Here is a 20,286-nt window from a genome sequence, read left to right as displayed (position 1 = left end):
TTTATGAAATAATATTCCTTCATCATTAATAAAATGATGAAGTCTTATTTAATATCTTTAAATAATAAAATCATTTAATTTAATTAGATTTTTAAACATAATTTAAATATCATAATATTTTAAATAACTGAAATCATTTTAATAATAACATTAAAATGATTTCCGAAAATTATAATATTTTTGGAGCCCTTCAAAAATATTATAAATGTCGTATTTAAAATCAAACTTAGTTCAATAACACTGGAAATACTTCATATAAATATTTTCAGTGCATTTAAAACACTGGACGTACTTTAGAAATCACATAGTATATTTGAAAACAAGCCATCGGGGTTCGACAGCATAACGAGGCTCACAATCATTGGAGAGAAGGGGCAGACTGTTGTATAATTTCCACCCTCGAAATTTGCTAACGTTAGAAAGAAAAAGCCTTACGTCAGAAAGAACGTACGTCAGAAGGAAGGAGCAGGGTATTACACTTCCAATATTGCTCAACCATTCTGGAAATAATGTAGATTTACTTCTTTCCATAAGGAGTACTGAACATGATAAAAAAATGGAACAAACAACACTTCTCACCTTCACCAGCTCCACTCTTTGTACACAATTTTTCAACGCAAAATCACAAAGTTTTGATATCTAGTTGTTAGTGACATTTTTTTAGGTTGTTTTAAACTAGTCGTTCAATCCATATTCGTATATAAACACTCAGACCTGATTAGAAAAAGAGAGGGAAGGATTACAACAGATAAAATTGATAGAGAGAAAAGAAACGAAATGGAGAGAGAGGGAGGGAGAAAGAAATGAAAATTTTTATTATATAGAGGCGCCGGTTGCACCAGGTGGTTGCAAGAAGTATTTTTTGTTTTTGGTATTATTCGAGAGAAAATATTGAATAGTTAAGAGATTTTTATCATCAACTTGAGATAATTGAGATTCTATAAAAAGGAAGAATAAAGTGTGTGAGATTTGCTAGGTGAAGTCAAATGCTTTAGATCTATTCTTATTATTTCTAAAATCTTAATTTTAATATTCTTTTCTTCAATTTAATTTAGATAAATCATTCTTCAAATTTCGGTTTTCCAAATAGTAATTAATTTAATCAATTTCAATACTCAATAACATAATTATTCCATATGGATTCGATAACCATTTTCTTTAAAACACTTTACTATTTGTTACGATTCTGTGCATTTGTAAATATATTTGTATGCAAACAATGAACTCAGAGAATGACAATACATGAATCAAGAGGATACATGAACATTGAAAATAAGAATACATGAATAGTTCAAAATTCTAATAGTTATCTATCAAATATATGGAATGTATTTTATTACACTTATGTATTTACAACATCTTCTATTTAATATAGAGTTGTAAAATAGCAAAAGAATATCAATTTTAGAACACCCACACCTGTTATGGGATAAGGTTGAACCTTAAACCGTTGCGAGCATAAGCCCGACCCAAGACTAGGTCAGAGTATTCCGACTTGCCAATCCATTACGGCCGTGAAAACCAAGCACAGTACCCACAAGCAGAAGAAAGTCATGGATATGGCGATAAAAGCCAATCTATCCGTTCTCGCCTTATCTCTCCTGATCATCGGTATCTTTTCATCTTCACCTTCGATCGCATTACAGACCTCCCGCCCAACCTCCTCCAAATGGACCCCACGCTTTCTCGGCGGACACTCAAAGCCACTGAGTCAGAATCGGCAGCAGCAACCACAATACCAGTACGAAACCCGATATTTCTCTCAGCCACTCGACCACTTCAGTTTCTCTGACCTCCCGAGTTTCCCTCAGCGGTACCTCATCAGCACCGAGCACTGGGTGGGGGCGCAGCGCCTTGGCCCCATCTTCTTCTACTGCGGCAATGAGGGTGACATCGAGTGGTTCGCCGCCAACACCGGTTTCGTCTGGGAAATCGCCCCTCGCTTCGGCGCCATGGTGGTTTTTCCCGAAGTAAGTGCTTCTTCTTCTTCTTTGGTTGCTGTTTAACAGCTTAATCAATGCAAATTTAGGTTTAATTTGAGGCCGCCGTAGACTAATGTTAATTTTTACTTTTTACATTATTGGTTTCATACAAGTAGGAAAATGGTTAAATTGTGAGTCTGGAATGTGTGAATGAGCTCCAAACTTGTTTGATTGATGGGCAGCACCGATACTATGGCAAGTCGATGCCATATGGAAGTAGAGATGAGGCATACAAGAATGCCACCACATTATCCTATCTTACGGCGGAGCAAGCCCTCGCGGATTTCGCGGTGTTGCTTCGGGAACTGAAGCGAGATTTGTCCGCCGAGGTTTCTCCTGTGGTGTTGTTTGGTGGATCCTACGGGGGAAGTAAGTGTTGCAGACACATTGCTTGTTAATTAGAGGCCACTCTGAACTTTGGCTTTTGCTATGTAGTAAGACAGATTGATGTGGTAGACGTGCATCTGAAATTAATGAACCACTATTTTTTTTTTTTTTTTTTTGCTGGAAAGAAAAATGATCTTTGCTTGTTTGTGTTTATTTGTACAGATATTTATTAGTTTGCAATATGAATAGGAACTTATCAAAAAAAAGTTTGCAACATGCATAGCGTTAGTTTATTGGCTAGTGGCATTCTGTCTGTTGTGACATGAATGTCGTCTAAGGTGAGGTTTGAATAGTGAGTTGAGATGAGATGAGATGAGTTGAGATGAAAGTTGAAAGTTGAATAAAAGTCCCATTTGGATAGTGAGATGAGATGGTTTTAGATGAAAGTTAAAAGTTGAATAAAATATTATTAGAATATTATTTTTTAATATTATTATTGTTTTGGAATTCGAAAAAGTTGAATTGCTATTATATTTTATGTGGGAAGTTGGAAAAGTTATAATAATTAGATGAGTTGAGATTAATTTTGAATCCAAACGGGGCCTAAATTTTCTTGTATTTTTTCAATTGAAACAGTGTTAGCGGCATGGATGAGGCTCAAGTATCCTCATGTTGCAGTTGGTGCGCTTGCTTCTTCTGCTCCGATTCTTCAGTTTGAAGATATTGTGCCACCAGAAACATTTTATGACATCGTTTCTGGTGCTTTCAAGGTGTGGAAGTCTTCATCTTTCACTGCCATCTCTATTGTAGTATATTACATATAGATATACATGTCCCGTGTTATGACAACGTTACTCTCTTTATTAGCGTGAAAGTACCAGCTGTTTCAATACTATTAAGGAGTCCTGGGACGTCTTAATATCTGAGAGTCTAAAAAATGATGGCCTCCTGCAACTGACCAAAACATTCCACTTATGTCGGTAAGGAAACAAAAAATGAAAGAAATATGTTTGCTGTTGCTGTATCAGCTGATAATTACTGAACTTGTTTTATACAGGGTATTTTTTTTCAATTTGGTTTGTTGGGTCTTAACTGATCAGTGGCAGTTGACAGGACCTTAAAGAGGACTGAAGATCTGAGAGACTGGTTGGACTCTGCTTATAGTTATTTGGCAATGGTGAACTACCCTTACAGTTCTGATTTTTTGATGCCGTTACCTGGACATCCAATAAGGGAGGTTAGTTAGGATTATAATACAATTTGTAAAATTTCTCATGGGCACATACATATAGGGAAGATCTGATAGTCTAAATTAAATTCCTTCCAACAACTATTATTTGCAGTATATAAGATGCCAATCTTCGCATTGCCAAAAGCGATCTGGGAGCTGAGATTCTGACATTTGCCTCTTATTTTTGTTAGGCTTTTGCATTCAGATGTACCTATATTCATTTGTTTGAGCCTTAACCATACTTATAAAAATAAAAAAGATGCCAAGTATACTTTCTGTGTACTTGGACTATGCCTATTTCCATATCAATAAAATATCTTCTTATTTATAAAAAAAAAAAAAAAAAAGATGCCAATGTTCTGCAGTATAGTTTAGATTTGTCTAGATCCAGCTGTACTGTAGGCTAGAATTTCTCACTGTCCCTCTTCTGTTCAATTTACCCTGTATGTAGAACCTGTATGCTTATCGACTATTTCTGTTTCATAATGCTCTGAGTCTATTCTTCCATAGCTGCATCCACTCTATATTGATCTATCATCCTGACTTCTGTACTGGCAGGGTATGCATAAAAACCCTTTGCTTCTTTAACAAATTTAAATATGATTTAACTCTTCTTGTAGGTTTGCAGAAAGATTGATGGTTGTCCTCTTGGCACTAGCATTCTGGAGCGCATATTTGAAGGAGTTAGTGTGTATTACAATTATACTGGAGATTTTGACTGCTTTCAATTGGATGATGATCCTCATGGCATGGATGGCTGGAACTGGCAGGTCTAGAGTTTTGTAGTACTTTCTTATGTCATTGTTTTATCTTAAACGATACTTTTTGGGGATTAAATTGCTCCCACTATTTCCTTATAATAATATAGGCATGCACCGAGATGGTTATGCCAATGTCTAGTAGCTGGGATGCAAGCATGTTTCCAACATATGATTATAATCACTCTTCCTTTCAAGAGGAATGCTGGAAGGAGTTCAAGGTGAAACCAAGACCTAGATGGATAACAACGGAATTTGGTGGACATGTGAGTGAATGATACCTGCGCTTTTAAGTACTTTTGATAGGTAATCAAGAAGTTTTATTCATAATAAAAGGCATAGCCAAGTACACAGGACGTATACATGAGATACCTAACTAGGATTTACAACCGAAAAAAGTGGTTTAAGTACTTGAATCGTAGAACCTATTAATCTCAGTGGATTGTATGAGAGATTCGTATGTTCAAATCAAATGCAGAAATTTCGGAAACCGGTAATATGTTGCAACACCATGGTCCATTTCCTGGCTGTTGTCTCACAGTCCTTTCATGCATAGTGCTTTACTTTTCAAATGTGATATAATGACTGCATCTTTGGATTTCGTTGTGAAGGATATCAAGACTGCCCTGAAAAAGTTTGGAAGTAATATCATTTTCTCCAATGGCCTATTGGATCCCTGGAGTGGTGGAAGGTAGCATCTTTGTTAAGCTTTTCTTATGTTTGTTTTTAAACATTCATTGTTTGGGTATATGTCCCATGTAATTGGGCTATGCCTATTTATATCATCAATAAAATCCTTGCTTTACGAATAAAAAAAATCATTGTTTGAGTGCTAATCATTGGAAGTGACATCTATTGCAGTGTTCTGCAGAACGTATCTGAAACTATTGTTGCTCTTGTTACTGAGGAAGGTAATTTTCAACTGATACCAACTATATTCCTCTTCTCTTTTATCTGTGTGAGGGCTATTTTTTTTTACACCAGGTGTTCAGGAGCAGCACCCCGACTAGACCCAGGGGTGCACTGGCCCTCGTCAAAGAGTCTCCCACAAGTGCACCTCGGGTAATTCAAGGGAAAAATCCCCCAGTCCAATAGAGCCATTTAGTGGGTTGACATTGGTTTTATGTCATATACAGAAAAATACCAAGGCACCCAGGGTATTTACATGTAATCTACATTAACCCCTAGGGGTTGGCTCAAGTGGTAAAGGCCTTGGGCTTGGGGGTATTCTCCCTCAAGGTTTAAGGTTCAAATCCCCTTGGGTGCAAACAATCTCTAGGAGCCATCGGACTGGGGGATTTTCCCCTTGAATTACCCGAGGTGCACTTGCAGGAAACTCCTTGTCGAGGGTCTGTGCACTTTCGGGATTAGTTAGGACGCTGTTTCTGGACACCTGGTGCCAATAAAAAAAAAAATTTACTTGTAATCTACATCTTGGATGGATAGGAATTTATCTAAAACCTACCTTGCAGCTTTTCGTTTTCTAAAAAGAAATAATGGTTGGTCGATTCCTTTCAACTAGTAGTTGTCAAAAGATATGGCATTATAGATAATTTATAAGAATAAAAGCCTACTGGCCTAGGCATCCTAATGTCTTTGAGCTCCAATGCATGTCTCAATTCAAATATTATTTTTTTGATAAGTAAGAAAGAGATTTTATTAATCCACGTAATTAGGCAAGGCCATGTACACAAGAAGTATACAAGAAAAGCCTAATTACAAGCTAAGCGCAGTGAAAAGCAGCATAAGTCATTAAAACTTGTTCCATTCCATACAATAGATGATGCTCAAAGTAGCAATGTATGAAAGAAAAAGTCCCTAAACCCTTCCGGTGAGCACTAAAAAACATAGTAATTGATGCACCAGCTGGGAAACGAAAAAGGGTCCAGTGGCCCTTCAATATAGTTGGCCCAAACAACTAAAAGTGTCAGGTTTCAGGTCTATTGGTTTGATTGGCTTCTTTTCTCACGTTTAAAGATTCTGTACACACTTGAATTAAAACAAAACCATCTCACTTACCATTTCTATTTAACCGCATTCTTCCTTTTCACTAAATGCAGGAGTACTTCACGTCTTTTTGACTTGGAATTATCTTTTTCTTGGCCCTTCAATTTGAGTTATATTATGTTAGTTGAATCCTTAAGTCTTTGTCTTATGTTATGAAACTTTTTTATAACTCCTCTCACATTTTGTTCTCATATGACTTATACTCCTTAAATGACTTGGGATGCACCAGTTTTTGTTTCTTCTGCACCACCCTCGTCCACTAATTACTTCCCAATTAGAATAAATTTAACTCCATCTGTGTACGTTATGTGCTTCATATAGTTCTTCAACACCGGTTTTTGTTTCTTCTGTGCCATCCTCTCCCAGGATGGGATGCTCCTTGGGAGACGATGGGACAGAGAAACAACATATGGTGGGAAATAAGACTATCCTTTCAACTTTTACCTTGGTTTTGATATTCCCATTTCAAGGAAATTCTTACAAAGCACGTAATCTAGACCATTCTAGATAATATTACCAGACATATATAGTTTATGCATTGGTGATCTCCAACATTCTGCCTGCTTATCTCGATGCCTGTGAGTTCGCTTTCAAATTTGATTTAATCCGTCTGCTTCCATGTCTATTTGTTTTAAAGAAGTGATTGCTAGAATGTTCAAACTTGTTTCATGACATCCCTTGCTATTAGCTACAACTATTTGCTAAATTCTGCGTGTTTCTTATTACTTATACAAAAAAAAAGTCTTCGTGTCTGTGTGTGATGTAGGATCTTTAGGAATTCAGTACTAGATTAGGTTTCTCAGTTAGCTTCTGAAGGACTCTTGGATGTGATTTGATATTTAAGGACTTACGAATGAACGGATGCTAAACGCATTTTATCATTTGATTATCAGGTGCCCATCACATAGATTTACGTGCTTCAAGTTCAGAAGATCCTGATTGGTTGCTAGAGCAGAGGGCAACTGAAATCAAGTTGATTAAAGGCTGGATAAGTGACTACTATCAGGAAAAGAAAGCAATAATCGACATGTAGTTGGTGTATGAAGATCTTTCTTGTATACAGTTCGAACTTGCCTGTGTTTTTCCTTCGGACATCATTGAATGAACAGTGTAAGACCTCTCCTTTTCCATGTCAGTGCCCTTAAAAAGTAGTCTCCACTAAAGATGTGGGGAACATTGTAAATATGTGTATAATGAGATGGCAATTTTAAGTGTAACTGGATTTTTTAGTGCACCAAACATTTACGTGGTATGCCTCGTAGTATTTCCTGAATATCACTTGCCCGTTATTTCTCCTCACTCCTACTTGGAGCTGGTAATGGATAATGGTTCTTGATATTATTATTTTTTGGATAAATAGTTTATTGAAATATTGGCGTAAATAGTTGTGCGTTGGGTTGCAAAGATTTAAAATGTAGTAGTCATGATTCATTGAAGTTCCTAGCTTCCTACCCAGTGTTGTCATGTCACTTCCTTCTCAAACGGTGACCTCAATTGTTAGGGGGAAGTTGCCTTTTAACCGGCTAAACTTGGGCTATTGTATCTGATGATTTGGTTGGTATAGGGTGTGCCCTTTTCTGCATTGACTTTGCCAAGCAGGGTTCTGCACATCACATCGTAGCTGCTGTTATTAGAGAAGTGCTACAATCACACAGATATTCTATTAAAATAAATTTGATATGATTTTATATGATATATTAAATTTACTTTATAATAAAAATAATTTTACAATCTAATGTACTATATCAAACTACGTTAATATGTGAATATATTTTTGTAGGATCTCTTTATGATTAAAACATTTCTCTTACTAATATTCAGTCAGTCATGATGAATATGCAGAGCTAGTTTTTGGCTTGTTCAAGCCTTTGCAAAACACTTTTTCTGGCTTTCTACACGATAAAGGAGGTTACTACCCACCACGCACGCGGAATAGAATCTTTCATTTTATTTGAAGTGGGTCCTATCTAATGAAAAATATTGGAGATTTTAATTATTGCATTTCTAAAAGTGATTAGATTAGTAACTAAAATGATCATAATTTCTCGTACTTCGATTCACTGATGAAATGGAGATGAATTAATCCAATCATAAAGCTATATATTGAGCAGCCACGGAGATATTGGGCTGACAGAATGAAAGGTCGGTAGCGCCCCCCCCCCCCCCCCCCCCCCCCCCCCCCCCCCCCCCCCCCCCCCCCCCCTCTCTCTCTCTCTCTCTCTCTCTCTCTCTCCCTCTCTCTCTCTCTCCCTCTCTCTCTCAATATGCACTTTTTTCTCCATCTTTTGGGGCCAAAAGAAGGGTTCATAATATTAACATAAAAAGCAATACAACTTCGACATCAAGCCGGTGAACTAATAGAATAAAGTGTGAAAAATGGTTGGAAATGGCAGTCAATGTGAGGGTCGGATATATAATTAGACAGCACTATATATAGTATTTTGCTACACATTAACAACTGTTCACATCACACATTTCACACATAATGTAAATTTTTTTTTTTTTACAGGGTATGAGAGTGTTTTTCATAGGTGTAGATATGTCTTTTATAATATGTGGGGTGTGAAGTGATGAATAATAGCTGATGAGAAGAATTATATATATATAAAAGCCAGCAACATGGGAAGGACGCTGTCCTTTTCTAGTAAAGCATGTAGTCCCCTTTGGTCCGACGATAACCAAAATTTATAGAAGAAAGCAAATACCGTCTGTGGCTTTAAGTAATTATCAAGATTTCTAAAAATAGTTATTCTGAAAATAAACCTTTTTCCAACGTACTGCCATTATTGCATGGAGAAAAATCAGCCGAAACTGTTGAGAATGTGTGTATTGAAATAAACTCTTCCAAAAGACAAAACTGCAAACCAATCCCTATATATATGTGTGTGTATATACATTCCCAATAAAACCAGTGACATGGTTTGCAGTGCAGACAAAAAATTGCTACCATGTCAAAGTACACCATTAACTGCGTTTTCCTTTGTGTTCTGGTTATAGCCCAGCTGCAGGCTCTTGTTTCCCACGCCCACCACAGCGCCGCAGCCTTCATCGCCTTCCACAACATGGCGCGCATGGAAGTCGGGGTCGGTCCCTTGCAGTGGAACACAACCCTACAGGCATACGCTAAGAAGTACGCTCGGCATCAGAGATCCATGGGCTGCAAGATGATCCACTCCAATGGCCCTTACGGAGAGAACCTTTTCTGGGGCTACGGCTTCGGCTTCATGGATGCGGTGGCTGCCGTGAAAGCGTGGGTTGACGAGAAGGCATTTTACGATTACGGGACCAATGACTGCTTGATGGGAAACCAATGTCTGCATTACACGCAGGTGGTGTGGAAGGATACTACTCAGTTAGGCTGTGCTCGATCCTTTTGTTCTAATGGAGGAGTCTTCATCACCTGTAATTATTATCCTCCTGGGAATTATCTTGGAGAGAGGCCTTATTGATCATTATAATTAATGAAATTAAGGCCTTAATATTAGAAAAACTATTTATATATATTATCAAGCATTCTGGTTTTGGGAAATGTAGATTCATCTAATGTCACTTTGTTTCTTTAAATCTAATATAAAGAAAAAATCTATTCATCCTCCCGTCATCCCATGATGTAACATTAAATAATAGGTTTATAAGTAAAATATAATAAATAATTTACAATCACCTAATACCACATCATAGGATAATGAAAGTTGAGATGACGAGTAACATTACTTATAAATCTAATATAAATACTCAAGCGCGCTTTTTTGCGAAGATCTTTTATTTTATAATTTTTAATTATCCAGTTGAATTATGGTCGACATCCTATTCAAATATAAAGGTCAAAAGAATAATAACTTATGAGTAGTTTGGATTCAGAAATGAGTTGAGATGGTTTGTGAATAGTAGAATAAAAGTTGAATTATTTATTATATTTTGTGTGAAAATTTGAGAAAGTTGTTTTGAGATTTGAAGAAGTTGAATTGTTTATTATATTTTGTGTGGAAATTTAAAAAAATTGTAATGATAAGATGAAATGAATTGAAGTAAGTTTTGAATGCAAACGAGATCCTTAAGGTACAAAATATTATGTATCGTTTGGATAGTGAAATAAGATAATTTTAGATAAAAGTTGATTACAATATTGTTAGAATATTATTTTTTAATATTATTTTTATTTTAAAATTAAAAAAATAAATTATTTATTATATTTTATATTAAAATTTATAATGAGATGAGATGAGATAGGATGAGATAATTTCTTTATTCAAAATCCCAATATGTTGTAAAAACAGAGAATATTGAACTAATTATAAATCATTTTCAAATCATGACAAAACATAAATGTTGGAACCCCAATTATATATATGACAGAGTGGCTATGACACTAGGACTATTATTGCCTTGTCTTATAAAGCTTGTGAGCATGCACCCCTCTTCAAAGATGGATCATGCACGTTGGCCCACAGTTTTTTTTTTTTTTAGAATTAAGTTATTTATGGACAGGGCAATAAAAAGAAAAATCTGCATTATCTGCATTCGATCTCAAAAAAAGATAAATGTTGAGTTATAAAATTATTTAATTAAACAAATAAAGTATATATGTATGGATGGATGTCACAATCCACCTTCGTTAATTGTAGTTTTCTATTTCTAACGAAGTCTGAATAATTATTAACTAATCTTAGAATACAAAAACGCTATACTAATTGAGAAATAAGACAATCCTAGTGTATTTCTTTTTAAAAAAATAGGTAAATTTGAAATTTATATGAAAAAAATTATTTTTTAATGATAGACCTTATTTTTTTTCAAATAGAATACGTGAAACTTATATACCTTAAAACTGTATCTAATATTATTTATGTTAAAATTGTATCACAAAATACACAATAAGATGATAGATCGTCCTATCCAATAACATAATAAATTTTTAAAAATAGTATGGAAAATGATAGATACAAAATCCCTTTTAAAATTATTTAAATAAAAGAGACATTCTTATAAAATAACTTATAAATATAAGATCATTTTAAAAAATATCTATATTTTAAAATATAATTATAAAAATAGAATAAAAATATTTGTGACAATCACTATTATCTTATGGGATGTAATGTCTCTCCTTCATTAATGGCGGCTTAGATTTTTAAATTTTAAAACCCGTGCAAACGTCGTCGTATAAAAGGTGGCCGTCATCACCGATAATTTCCACCACTGCTGGCTAAGTTTCCAACTCAGGCTTCGAAGTGAAGTAAAAGCACTTTCAACGCCGTAAATTGAACTAAAGAAAAGCATAATTGGCGACTTTACTCTTACAGACACCACCGTGTGTTTTATAGAGAGAGAGAGAGAGCGCTCCTAAAAGGCAAGAACTCCCGAAGTGGGAGTAGGACTTTCGCAGATCAACAGTAGCCGTAGCTCAAAAACGTTAAGGGTGTTTCGGAAGCGGAGATGGCCACTCCGCGATCGGAACGCCTCGCGATCACTCCGGCTTCTTCTCGGCCTTTGTCGATAACGCCCGGTTCTAGGGTTTTGAAAACCCCTCTCAGCGACGAAGCCATCTGGAAGCGCCTTCAAGGGGCCGGCTTGGATGAGGAATCCATTAAACGGACGGACAAGGCTGCCCTCATAGCCTATATTGCAAAGCTTGAAGCTGAGGTTTTTTTTCCCCCTTCTCAAATCTTTTTTACTTCATTTGTTTATAACTCTCAATTTAATTTTTGTTTCCTTATTTCTTTTGAAAAATATAATTTCGATTCGCAGTTATTTTGGAATTTTTATTTGCTCGTTTAGGTGGGCTTGGGGGATTTGTGGGTCGTTGGCTTTCTCTTGGTTACTGAAACGACGTGGAAATATATCAAGTCTTGATATATCTGAAATTCTCATTAGCACTTCAGAATGAATGTGTTTCTTCCGAGTTATTGCATACTATTTGGACTTGTTGGGTTGATTCTTTTGTTTTCCATTTCCTTTTATTCTGTGTCATCGAAATATAGGGCGAAGGTATTTGGATTGAAATGAAATGAACGTGATCTGTGCTTCACTTCTTTAAGTACGTGTACAACTTTTTTCACTCACTAATTATATATTTGATTTTGAATAATTCCTTATAAATAAATGTTGAAATTGCATAATTTCCATCTTTAATAATTTTAACAAGAAATAACGTTAATATCAATGATTCTAGCACGTCATGTTTACATTTAGTTTCAAAAATTCTTAGTGACTTGAGTGCGTGGGTGGAAATCAACATATATAGGACGGGGTGTTTGCCGCGGGTAAGAGCGCACTTATTCGTGCTTTTTTAGTGAGCTTAAAGCACAAAAAGTGTGCTTTCATAGTTTTTTGGAAAAAAAATATAAGATATCAGTTTGAACTTTGCACCGTTTTACGGAGCCATTTGTTTGTGGTAAATATCTAGGACTATGTGCTTTAGACTTTCATTTTATTGCTTATGTTAGCATAGAAGTCAATACCTACAATTCTAGTGCTTTTTTGGTTGTTACCTTTTGGGTAATTTTGATTCAACCATGTAATTTATTTTGATTATGTCTATGCAATATCATGGTTGCGTTATGTTGTAAAGCACAAGAAAATTATATAAATGCTATGTTTAAGTTTAATGTAATCTGTTGATCATTTGATTGTTGCGCTGCTTAATACTTTTTGACAAATTGAGTTAATGTGCTGAATATACTACCATATTAATTCTTTGGATTTTTTTCATAATTTTGAATATTCTTTAATTATACATTACTTTTTTAAAAAGTGGGCTTCATTACTTACCAAAAAATAATGCAATCAGGTGCGTGCTTCCATTTTGTGCTTTGTGCCTAGGCTCTAGGCACACTTATGCTTTAGTGCGCTTAAGTTGGTTATTATTTGGCAGAGAATTTCAAACAGAGGTTTCTTTATTAAAATTTATGTATATAATATATATAGTTGCCTAGTTCCATTTGTAATCATAAGTGGACCTTATGATGGTATCTCATTGATTGCAGATGAGTGACGATGGAGATGGTGCCATTTTATTTACATATTTGTACATGTAGTTTTTTGGTGGGTCATACTTTTTGGATTTGGGGAAGCTGAATTTAGATCTCTTTCCTATTGATGGCGTTGATTGTATAAGATACTAGGCAGATGCATATTTTTTGAATGCTGATGTTTTTTCAGGCAATATGGTTGCCTGAATAACTTGACAATTTTCTTGTTGTTTGGGAGATTAGGGTACCAGAAAATGAATACCTTGTATTTGTGCACATAAGTATGTGCATTTATTGGGTATCAACTTGTGTAGCTGGTTGCTACTGTGGTACATGAAGTCCATCAAAGAGTTACAGGTTGTGTGAATGCTGGTGTTTGCGGTTCTAAAACTGTGGATTGTCTTTCTAGATGGTTCCTCTAACTTGTTTCACTGATTTTATGATGTCATCTTGGGCTAGCAAATATCAGTACTTGAACATTCTTAATATTCTGTGATGTTTTTAAAATACTGTCTAATTGATTCTCCAAGCAATTTTACCCTATATTTTGTTGTTAAAGTTTTCCATGCTTGCTTGTGATTTGGGCCATACTTGCCCTTATCAACACTAGGTGTGTTTCTTTAATGTTTGCAACATATGATTTTCAATTAGCTTATTCTCATATTGCTTGTCCTGTGGAATTGTTTGTTATTGGGTAATTAAGTTGCTTTTGATCTCATTTCACTTCCCTCTATATGCAAATTTATGTACCCGCGAAGTGCAGTTTTACTGGGCTTACGCATCGAATGTTGCTACTCAATCTGGGCCCTATTGTCTATTCTTTACTACATTTATACCTCTACCATGAGTCGCATCCCAGTTATACCCACTTATAAAAAAAAAAAAACATCCTAGCTGTGCTTTTTTTTTTTTTTCTAAGTATATCTAACTTTTTTTTTTATAAGTAATCAAAGTATATCTAACTAATAATATTATCTAGATCTTTGACCACCAACACCACATGGGCCTTCTCCTATTGGAAAGAAAAGAACTGGATTCCAAGTATGAGCAAATCAAAATTTCTGCTGACACAGCTGAAATAATGCATATGCGTGATCAAGCTGTGCATCTATCTGCTTTAGCTGGGTCAAGGAAAAGAGAAGAGAATCTGAAAAAGGCTGTAGGAGTGAAAGACGAGTGTATAGCAAGTGTAAGCTTATCAATTGCGGCTGTCCTTTAAATTAAAGAAAATTTGCCTTTCCATATGACCCCTATATTATTAATGTTTTCTTGGTGGTTGTCCAATGGATTTCTTTAGCTTGAGAAGGCCTTGAGTGAGATGCGTGCAGAATCTGCTGAAATAAAGGTTGCAGCTGAGAGCAAATTGGCTGAAGCATGTGATATGGTAGAGGAAGCTCAGAAGAAATTTACCGAGGCTGAGGCAAAGCTGCATGCGGCAGAATCTTTGCAAGCAGAAGTGAGCCGCTATAACCATGCCTCAGAAAGAAAACTGCAGGAAGTTGAAGCACGTGAAGATGATCTTAGGAGGCAAATGATATCTTTCAAGACTGAGTATGTTTCATACTCATTTATATTGTGTTTTTGAAACTGCTTTTGTAGACTGCCTGTGTACAAGTGGAATTTGGTTAGTTTCAACTTGGGAAATTTGCCAAAGAAAAATGCTTAAAATCTTTGAGCTCTTATTTTATAACGTCATGATGCTCAAAGCCACACTAAAAGCCGCAAAAGGTTAGTAAGTGAGCTGCATAATGGTGCTTTCCTTTGAATTTTGTGGCTAAGTTGATTAAAATGTCTCAGATTCCCTAGTCAAGTTTCATGTCACCTCTTCTTTGACTCTCTTAATCTATGCCGCCTTACAGCTTTCAGCCTTTCAATATATCACGTGAGCAAATGATGCATTTTAAACTGCTCTAATGCCACCTTACCCAACCAGAGGCCCTTTCACTCTTTTGATCAAGAGTAATGTTCTTTTCATCAGTATTGAAGAATGCAGAGTGATACTCAAAGAAAAATGTAGCTTTCACATTTTTACGTTTTGGTGCTAACCCTTTTTCTGAGATGAAGGTTGAGTCGTAATTGTTATTCTTTTTCTATTCTCTAGTAATCAAACCTTGTGCTATATGTAGATTTGGAATTAGCATTAGTCCCCATGCCATTCATAACTTAGTTCATGACAGAATTCCATGTAAGACCATGCGGTTGCTCTTCTTGTGGACTTAACCTTTATCTTGACTTACTGATGAAAGCAGACGCTCTCAACTTTGCATTAACACAGAATAATTTTCTCTGTTGTCTTTCATATATAGCTATAGTCATCCAATGGTCATAGTTTTTGTTCAGGACGTGCAGCTTCAGATGTATAAATTTGCAGCAAGGAACCTGCTTCTGTAGCTTTATAATTTCTTTGTTGTCTTTATGTTTTAGCTGTGATGAAAAAGAGAAAGAGATCAGTCTTGAGAGGCAATCTTTAAGTGAAAGGCAGAAAGCTTTGCAGCTTGAACATGAAAGATTACTTGATGCACAAGTTCTGCTGAATCAGAGGGAGGATTACATTTTCAGTAGATCTCAGGATCTAAATCGACTTGAAAAAGAGATAGAGGACTCAAAGGCAAATATTGAGAAGGAACTTGGAGCTCTAAATCATAAGAGATCTGATCTAGAGCTGACTAAGGCTTCCCTGTCAGAAAGGGAGCAGGTTCGTATTTTTACTTCTTGATTTTATGTTGATGTATGTAATTTTTACTCCGTTTATGGAAAACTTCATTTATGTAGTTTCTCTTTTAAGTTCATGCAGGATGTCATTAAAAAGGGAGCTTTGCTGAACAAGCAACAGCAAGACCTACTCGTTTTACAGGAAAAACTTGCGAGTAAAGAATCCGTGAGTTGTTGTGTCTTATCTTGCAGTTTGTTTTCAGAAAATTAAAAAAGTTATAAAGCGGAAGATTGTGTCAGCTATATCTTTGTATTTATTCCATTCTGAGTATGTATTTTTTCTTGGAATGCTTTCAGCCTTCATGTAATGATCTTTTGCAATGCAGGATGAATTACACAAAGTCATTGCCAATCAGGAAATTGCTTTGAGAACAAGGAAGTCTGAATTTGATGCTGAGCTGCAGCTGAAGCAAAAAACATTTGAAGATGAAATTGAGGCTAAGAGACGGGCTTGGGAGTTAAAGGAAATGGATCTTAGGCAGCAGGAGAACCTAATATTGGAAAGGGAACATGACTTGGAGGTTCAGTCAAGGGCAATGGCAGATAGGGAGAAAGACGTGGCAGAGACATTAAATCTACTAGATGAGAAAGAAAAGCACCTAAGTGCTCGTGAGAAGGAGTTTGAGCTGAAGAAAGCTCGTTTTCTAGAAGAAAAAGAAGAGATTAAAAAAATGAAAGCAGAGCTTCAAAAGTCACTGGATTCTTTGGGTGACGAAAAGAAGTTGGTTGATTGTGCACACGAGAAGTTAGAGGCCATGAAAACTGAAACAAGGGAGTTATCAGTTCTAGAGGTGAAACTTAAAGAAGAAATAGACATTGTTAGGGCTAAAAAAATGGAGCTTTTGGCTGATTCTGATAAGTTGAAAATAGAGAAGGCTAAGTTTGAAGCTGAATGGGAGTTAATTGATGAGAAAAGACAAGAGCTACGGAAAGAAGCAGACCACATAGCTGAAGAGAGATTGGCATTTTCCAGATTTATTAAGGATGAGCGTGATAGCCTTAGACTGGAAAAAGTTGCAATGCGAGATCAATGTAAACTTGAAATGGAGGCACTTAGCCGTGAGCGGGAAGACTTCATGAATAAGATGGTGCATGATCGCACTGAGTGGTTTGGCAAGATGCAGCAAGAACATGCAGATTTCTTACTAGATGTTGAGATGCGTAAGAGAGAACTGGAGAATTGTTTTGAAAAAAGACGTGAAGAATTAGAGAATGATTTGAGGGAGAGAGAGAAAGCCTTTGAGCAAGAAAAGAAAACTGAACTTCAGTATATAAGCTCTCTTAAGGAACAAGCAGAGAAGGAGCTGGAACAGGTTTCTTTAGAAATGAAGAGGCTCGAAACCGAGAGAATCGAGATAAATTTCGAGCGTGAGCAAAGAAACAGGGAGTGGGAAGAGTTAAATAATTGCATTGAGGATCTTAAGGTCCAAAGAGAGAAATTAAAAGAGCAAAGAGAGCTATTGCATGCAGATAGAGGAGAGATTCTTTCCCAAATTGAAGACCTTAAGAAATTGCGGGATTTGAATGTTGCCTCAGATAGCATTATTGTTGCAGAGTTGCAAAATTCAGATCCCGAACGAAGCCAGCGGAAAGTTTCTGCAAAAAGAATTTTGAAGCAGCAAGCTCTTGTACAAAATGCCGTGGACTCGCACAAAGAGATAGATGTTACCGACATTAGCAATGGGCTCAATTCTCCATCTATGGGTGATATGAATGGTGCTTCTGCTCATAACTCTGCTCGTTTCTCTTGGATTAAACGCTGCACAGAATTAATATTCAAACATTCTCCTGATAAGACTCCAATGAAGTCTGAAGAAAGGCCTCCTGACCATGAAAATGCAAGCATCGGGCATAAGTATGCGGGAGAGAAGTCGAACATAATTTTCAGCGAGCGACAGCAGGTGAGATATGCTCTTGGTGAGCCAAAAGTGATAGTTGAAGTGCCCACTGTAGGTGAGGTTGTAAAAGCAACACATCATACTGCATCTGAAGTTGAGGGGCATTCCAGTGAAAAATGTGCCCCTTCAATTTCTGAGCAAGGGCTTCAGGCTGGAAGGAAAAGAAGAGTTATACACTCTATATCCAATGATGGTGTTAATTTACAACCAGAGCAAAGGCGGAACAAGAAGAAAAGGAGGCAACAAGATGATGGTGCGGCAGCTCAAGGGGCCTCTACTGAGAGGTTAAACTTTGCAAATTAAATCCTGTCATTTTTATGGCGTAGTGTTCGTATTGTGTTTCTTGGGATGATTATTTGAAATGCTCTACTGGTTCTTAGAAAGTATAAATTTTTTTATTTTTATTTTTTAAATTTCTGTTAAATATTTTTTCCCCAAGCACTTCTGCTAAATGTTTGTTTATTTGGTTTCAGTGCAATTTCCACCCAACAAAATGCTCCAGAGGATCAGCATGTATCGTTGTCATCCTCCCAAACTAAAGAAGGTGCTGAAGAGGCTGGTGCGTTTATTTTAGATAAAATCATACAAGTCTCAGAAGTGACTCTGGAGAAAACGGAGACTCACAACTTCACGAATGAAGACGAATTAGACAGTCTGTTGAATCCTATTGCAGAAAAGGAGCTGGATGTTCCTCCAGATGAAGGAATAAATGGTCTTACGAATTCTTCACATGTAAAGAATGGTGTCTTTCCCTGTGGCCCCAAGGCACCAGAAAATGTACAGTAAGTACACAATGTTGGACAAGATACTGGGCATTATCAGGTGACTGCTGTTATCTCAAATCTTGCTTGAGTTGACGTATTTGCATGCTGGTATATAGGATTGTTATGGTTTTTGTTCATTTCATTTCATTCAGGTGGCTCAGAAATTTTTGTTTCGCGTTCATTATTTTCATTTGCTGTTATAAATATATTTTGTTTGTAGTTGTAAGACTGAAAGTCTCAATTTATGGGGGGTTTTTGTTCCATGGCTACCAGGTTATAATATTTGTGATTGCTTATTCTTGCTTGTGTCTTGTCCTTACTGATGCCACGGAATGTGCTTTCCTTGAGTAATTAGCCATTTATACTGCTGCATTCTCGTTTTTTTTCTTATGCACATCTTTGTTTTGCAGCCTCAATGAAGAGAGATGTCAAAATATAGTAAACCAGAAGTTGAACATCATGGTGCGGCCAAGTTATAAAGAGAAATTTATCCATAAACAGCAGTAGTGGACAAGGTCAAAACTGAAAAGATTTTTGGCTTTTTAATGGATGCATCCATTGTTTACTTACTACCCCAGTCTTCTTCACTCTTTTTTTGAGTAGTTTTGGCTGGTGACGTCTCTTAAAGCTGGGCTAAATATGTAAATGACTCCACTCACTGTGATCATTTGAGAAATTTGTATATGTTTGTGCATCTTTTGTCGGCTTTGTGAGTGTAGCTTTCATTAGGGGCAGGTGATTGTTGGGAATATTTGCATTAACATAGGGGTGGTGTTTTAGGCTTCTGAAAGATGGTCTCCATTTATGGCTTTTGGGTTGTCTGGTTTGCTGTATTGTGAACTGGTAGTGTAATTCTTGTGGGGTGCAATTTTCAGTCATCGTTCCGTTTGACCTTCTCTCTTCCCCATCCCTCCCTCCCTCCCCAGAAGCATAAATAGAAAAGGTGAGCGTATATCAGTGAATGGATATATGATTTTCTGATTGCGGGGTGGGCAGAGGAGACATCCGAGTATCTGTCCGACCTCGTTGAGTTTGGTTCGGTTCATATGGTAATTTACCAATCCTTCGATTTACTTGATTAAAAATAAGTCTCAACATGTGGTAGCGGTAGAGGGTGACACGTGTTTTCCGTCAATTGAAAAAAATTATATTCAAAACTTGTGTAATTCTAAAAAACAATTACACAAGGCTCAATCCCAATCAAAGTATAGGGATTATTGTTGAAGATCTGAAATTAATTTTGTAATTTAGGATGCTAATCAATAATATTAATTTTCATTTGTACAAATTATTTTTTAATTATTTTATTTCTCATTAAGGTTCCGTTCAGATACAAAAATATTTTCAATTCATTTCATTTTATTATTATAATTTTTTTAAATGTTTATACATAATATAATAAACAATTTAACATTTTTAAATCTTAAAATAATAATTATATTACAAATAATATTTTATTCAATTCATTTAAAATTATCGCATTTTATTCTATCTCATTTCACAATCCAAACTAACATACAGACGTGAAAAGAAAAATATATCACTGTTATTATATTATATTAAAAATGATAAATACATCTAATTTTTTACAATATATTATATAATTATATTTTTAAATAAAAGATGATTTTATAAA

At 35.9% G+C, this 20,286-nt stretch overlaps 3 protein-coding genes across 3 annotated transcripts; all 3 read left to right on the top strand.

Annotated features, from left to right (window-relative positions):
* The first annotated feature begins 1,463 nt into the window (after window positions 1-1,463).
* Window positions 1,464-7,578, top strand: LOC121260385 (lysosomal Pro-X carboxypeptidase). The gene is made up of 10 exons (XM_041162241.1): window positions 1,464-1,970; window positions 2,165-2,351; window positions 2,946-3,079; window positions 3,177-3,289; window positions 3,423-3,546; window positions 4,161-4,310; window positions 4,409-4,564; window positions 4,910-4,989; window positions 5,160-5,209; window positions 7,199-7,578. The coding sequence occupies exons 1-10, from the start codon at window positions 1,554-1,556 to the stop codon at window positions 7,336-7,338; spliced, it is 1,551 nt and encodes a 516-aa protein (XP_041018175.1). The 5' UTR covers window positions 1,464-1,553; the 3' UTR covers window positions 7,339-7,578.
* An 816-nt stretch (window positions 7,579-8,394) lies between these two features.
* Window positions 8,395-9,850, top strand: LOC121260626 (pathogenesis-related protein 1-like). Its single transcript, XM_041162564.1, has 2 exons — window positions 8,395-8,447; window positions 9,303-9,850. The coding sequence occupies exons 1-2, from the start codon at window positions 8,441-8,443 to the stop codon at window positions 9,752-9,754; spliced, it is 459 nt and encodes a 152-aa protein (XP_041018498.1). The 5' UTR covers window positions 8,395-8,440; the 3' UTR covers window positions 9,755-9,850.
* Window positions 9,851-11,573: 1,723 nt separating this feature from the next.
* Window positions 11,574-19,539, top strand: LOC121259247 (protein CROWDED NUCLEI 4). The gene is made up of 8 exons (XM_041160753.1): window positions 11,574-11,948; window positions 14,256-14,465; window positions 14,574-14,827; window positions 15,701-15,971; window positions 16,071-16,154; window positions 16,315-18,170; window positions 18,360-18,708; window positions 19,061-19,539. Exons 1-7 carry the CDS (start codon window positions 11,742-11,744, stop codon window positions 18,670-18,672), a joined length of 3,195 nt encoding a protein of 1,064 aa, XP_041016687.1. The 5' UTR covers window positions 11,574-11,741; the 3' UTR covers window positions 18,673-18,708; window positions 19,061-19,539.
* The last annotated feature ends 747 nt before the right edge of the window (window positions 19,540-20,286 follow it).

The sequence above is a fragment of the Juglans microcarpa x Juglans regia genome, chromosome 4D (assembly GCF_004785595.1).
Source record: "Juglans microcarpa x Juglans regia isolate MS1-56 chromosome 4D, Jm3101_v1.0, whole genome shotgun sequence".
In the NCBI taxonomy this organism is placed as follows: domain Eukaryota; kingdom Viridiplantae; phylum Streptophyta; class Magnoliopsida; order Fagales; family Juglandaceae; genus Juglans; species Juglans microcarpa x Juglans regia.
The sequence above is the reverse complement of the archived record's forward strand: the minus strand, read 5'-3'. Positions and strand labels throughout refer to the sequence as shown.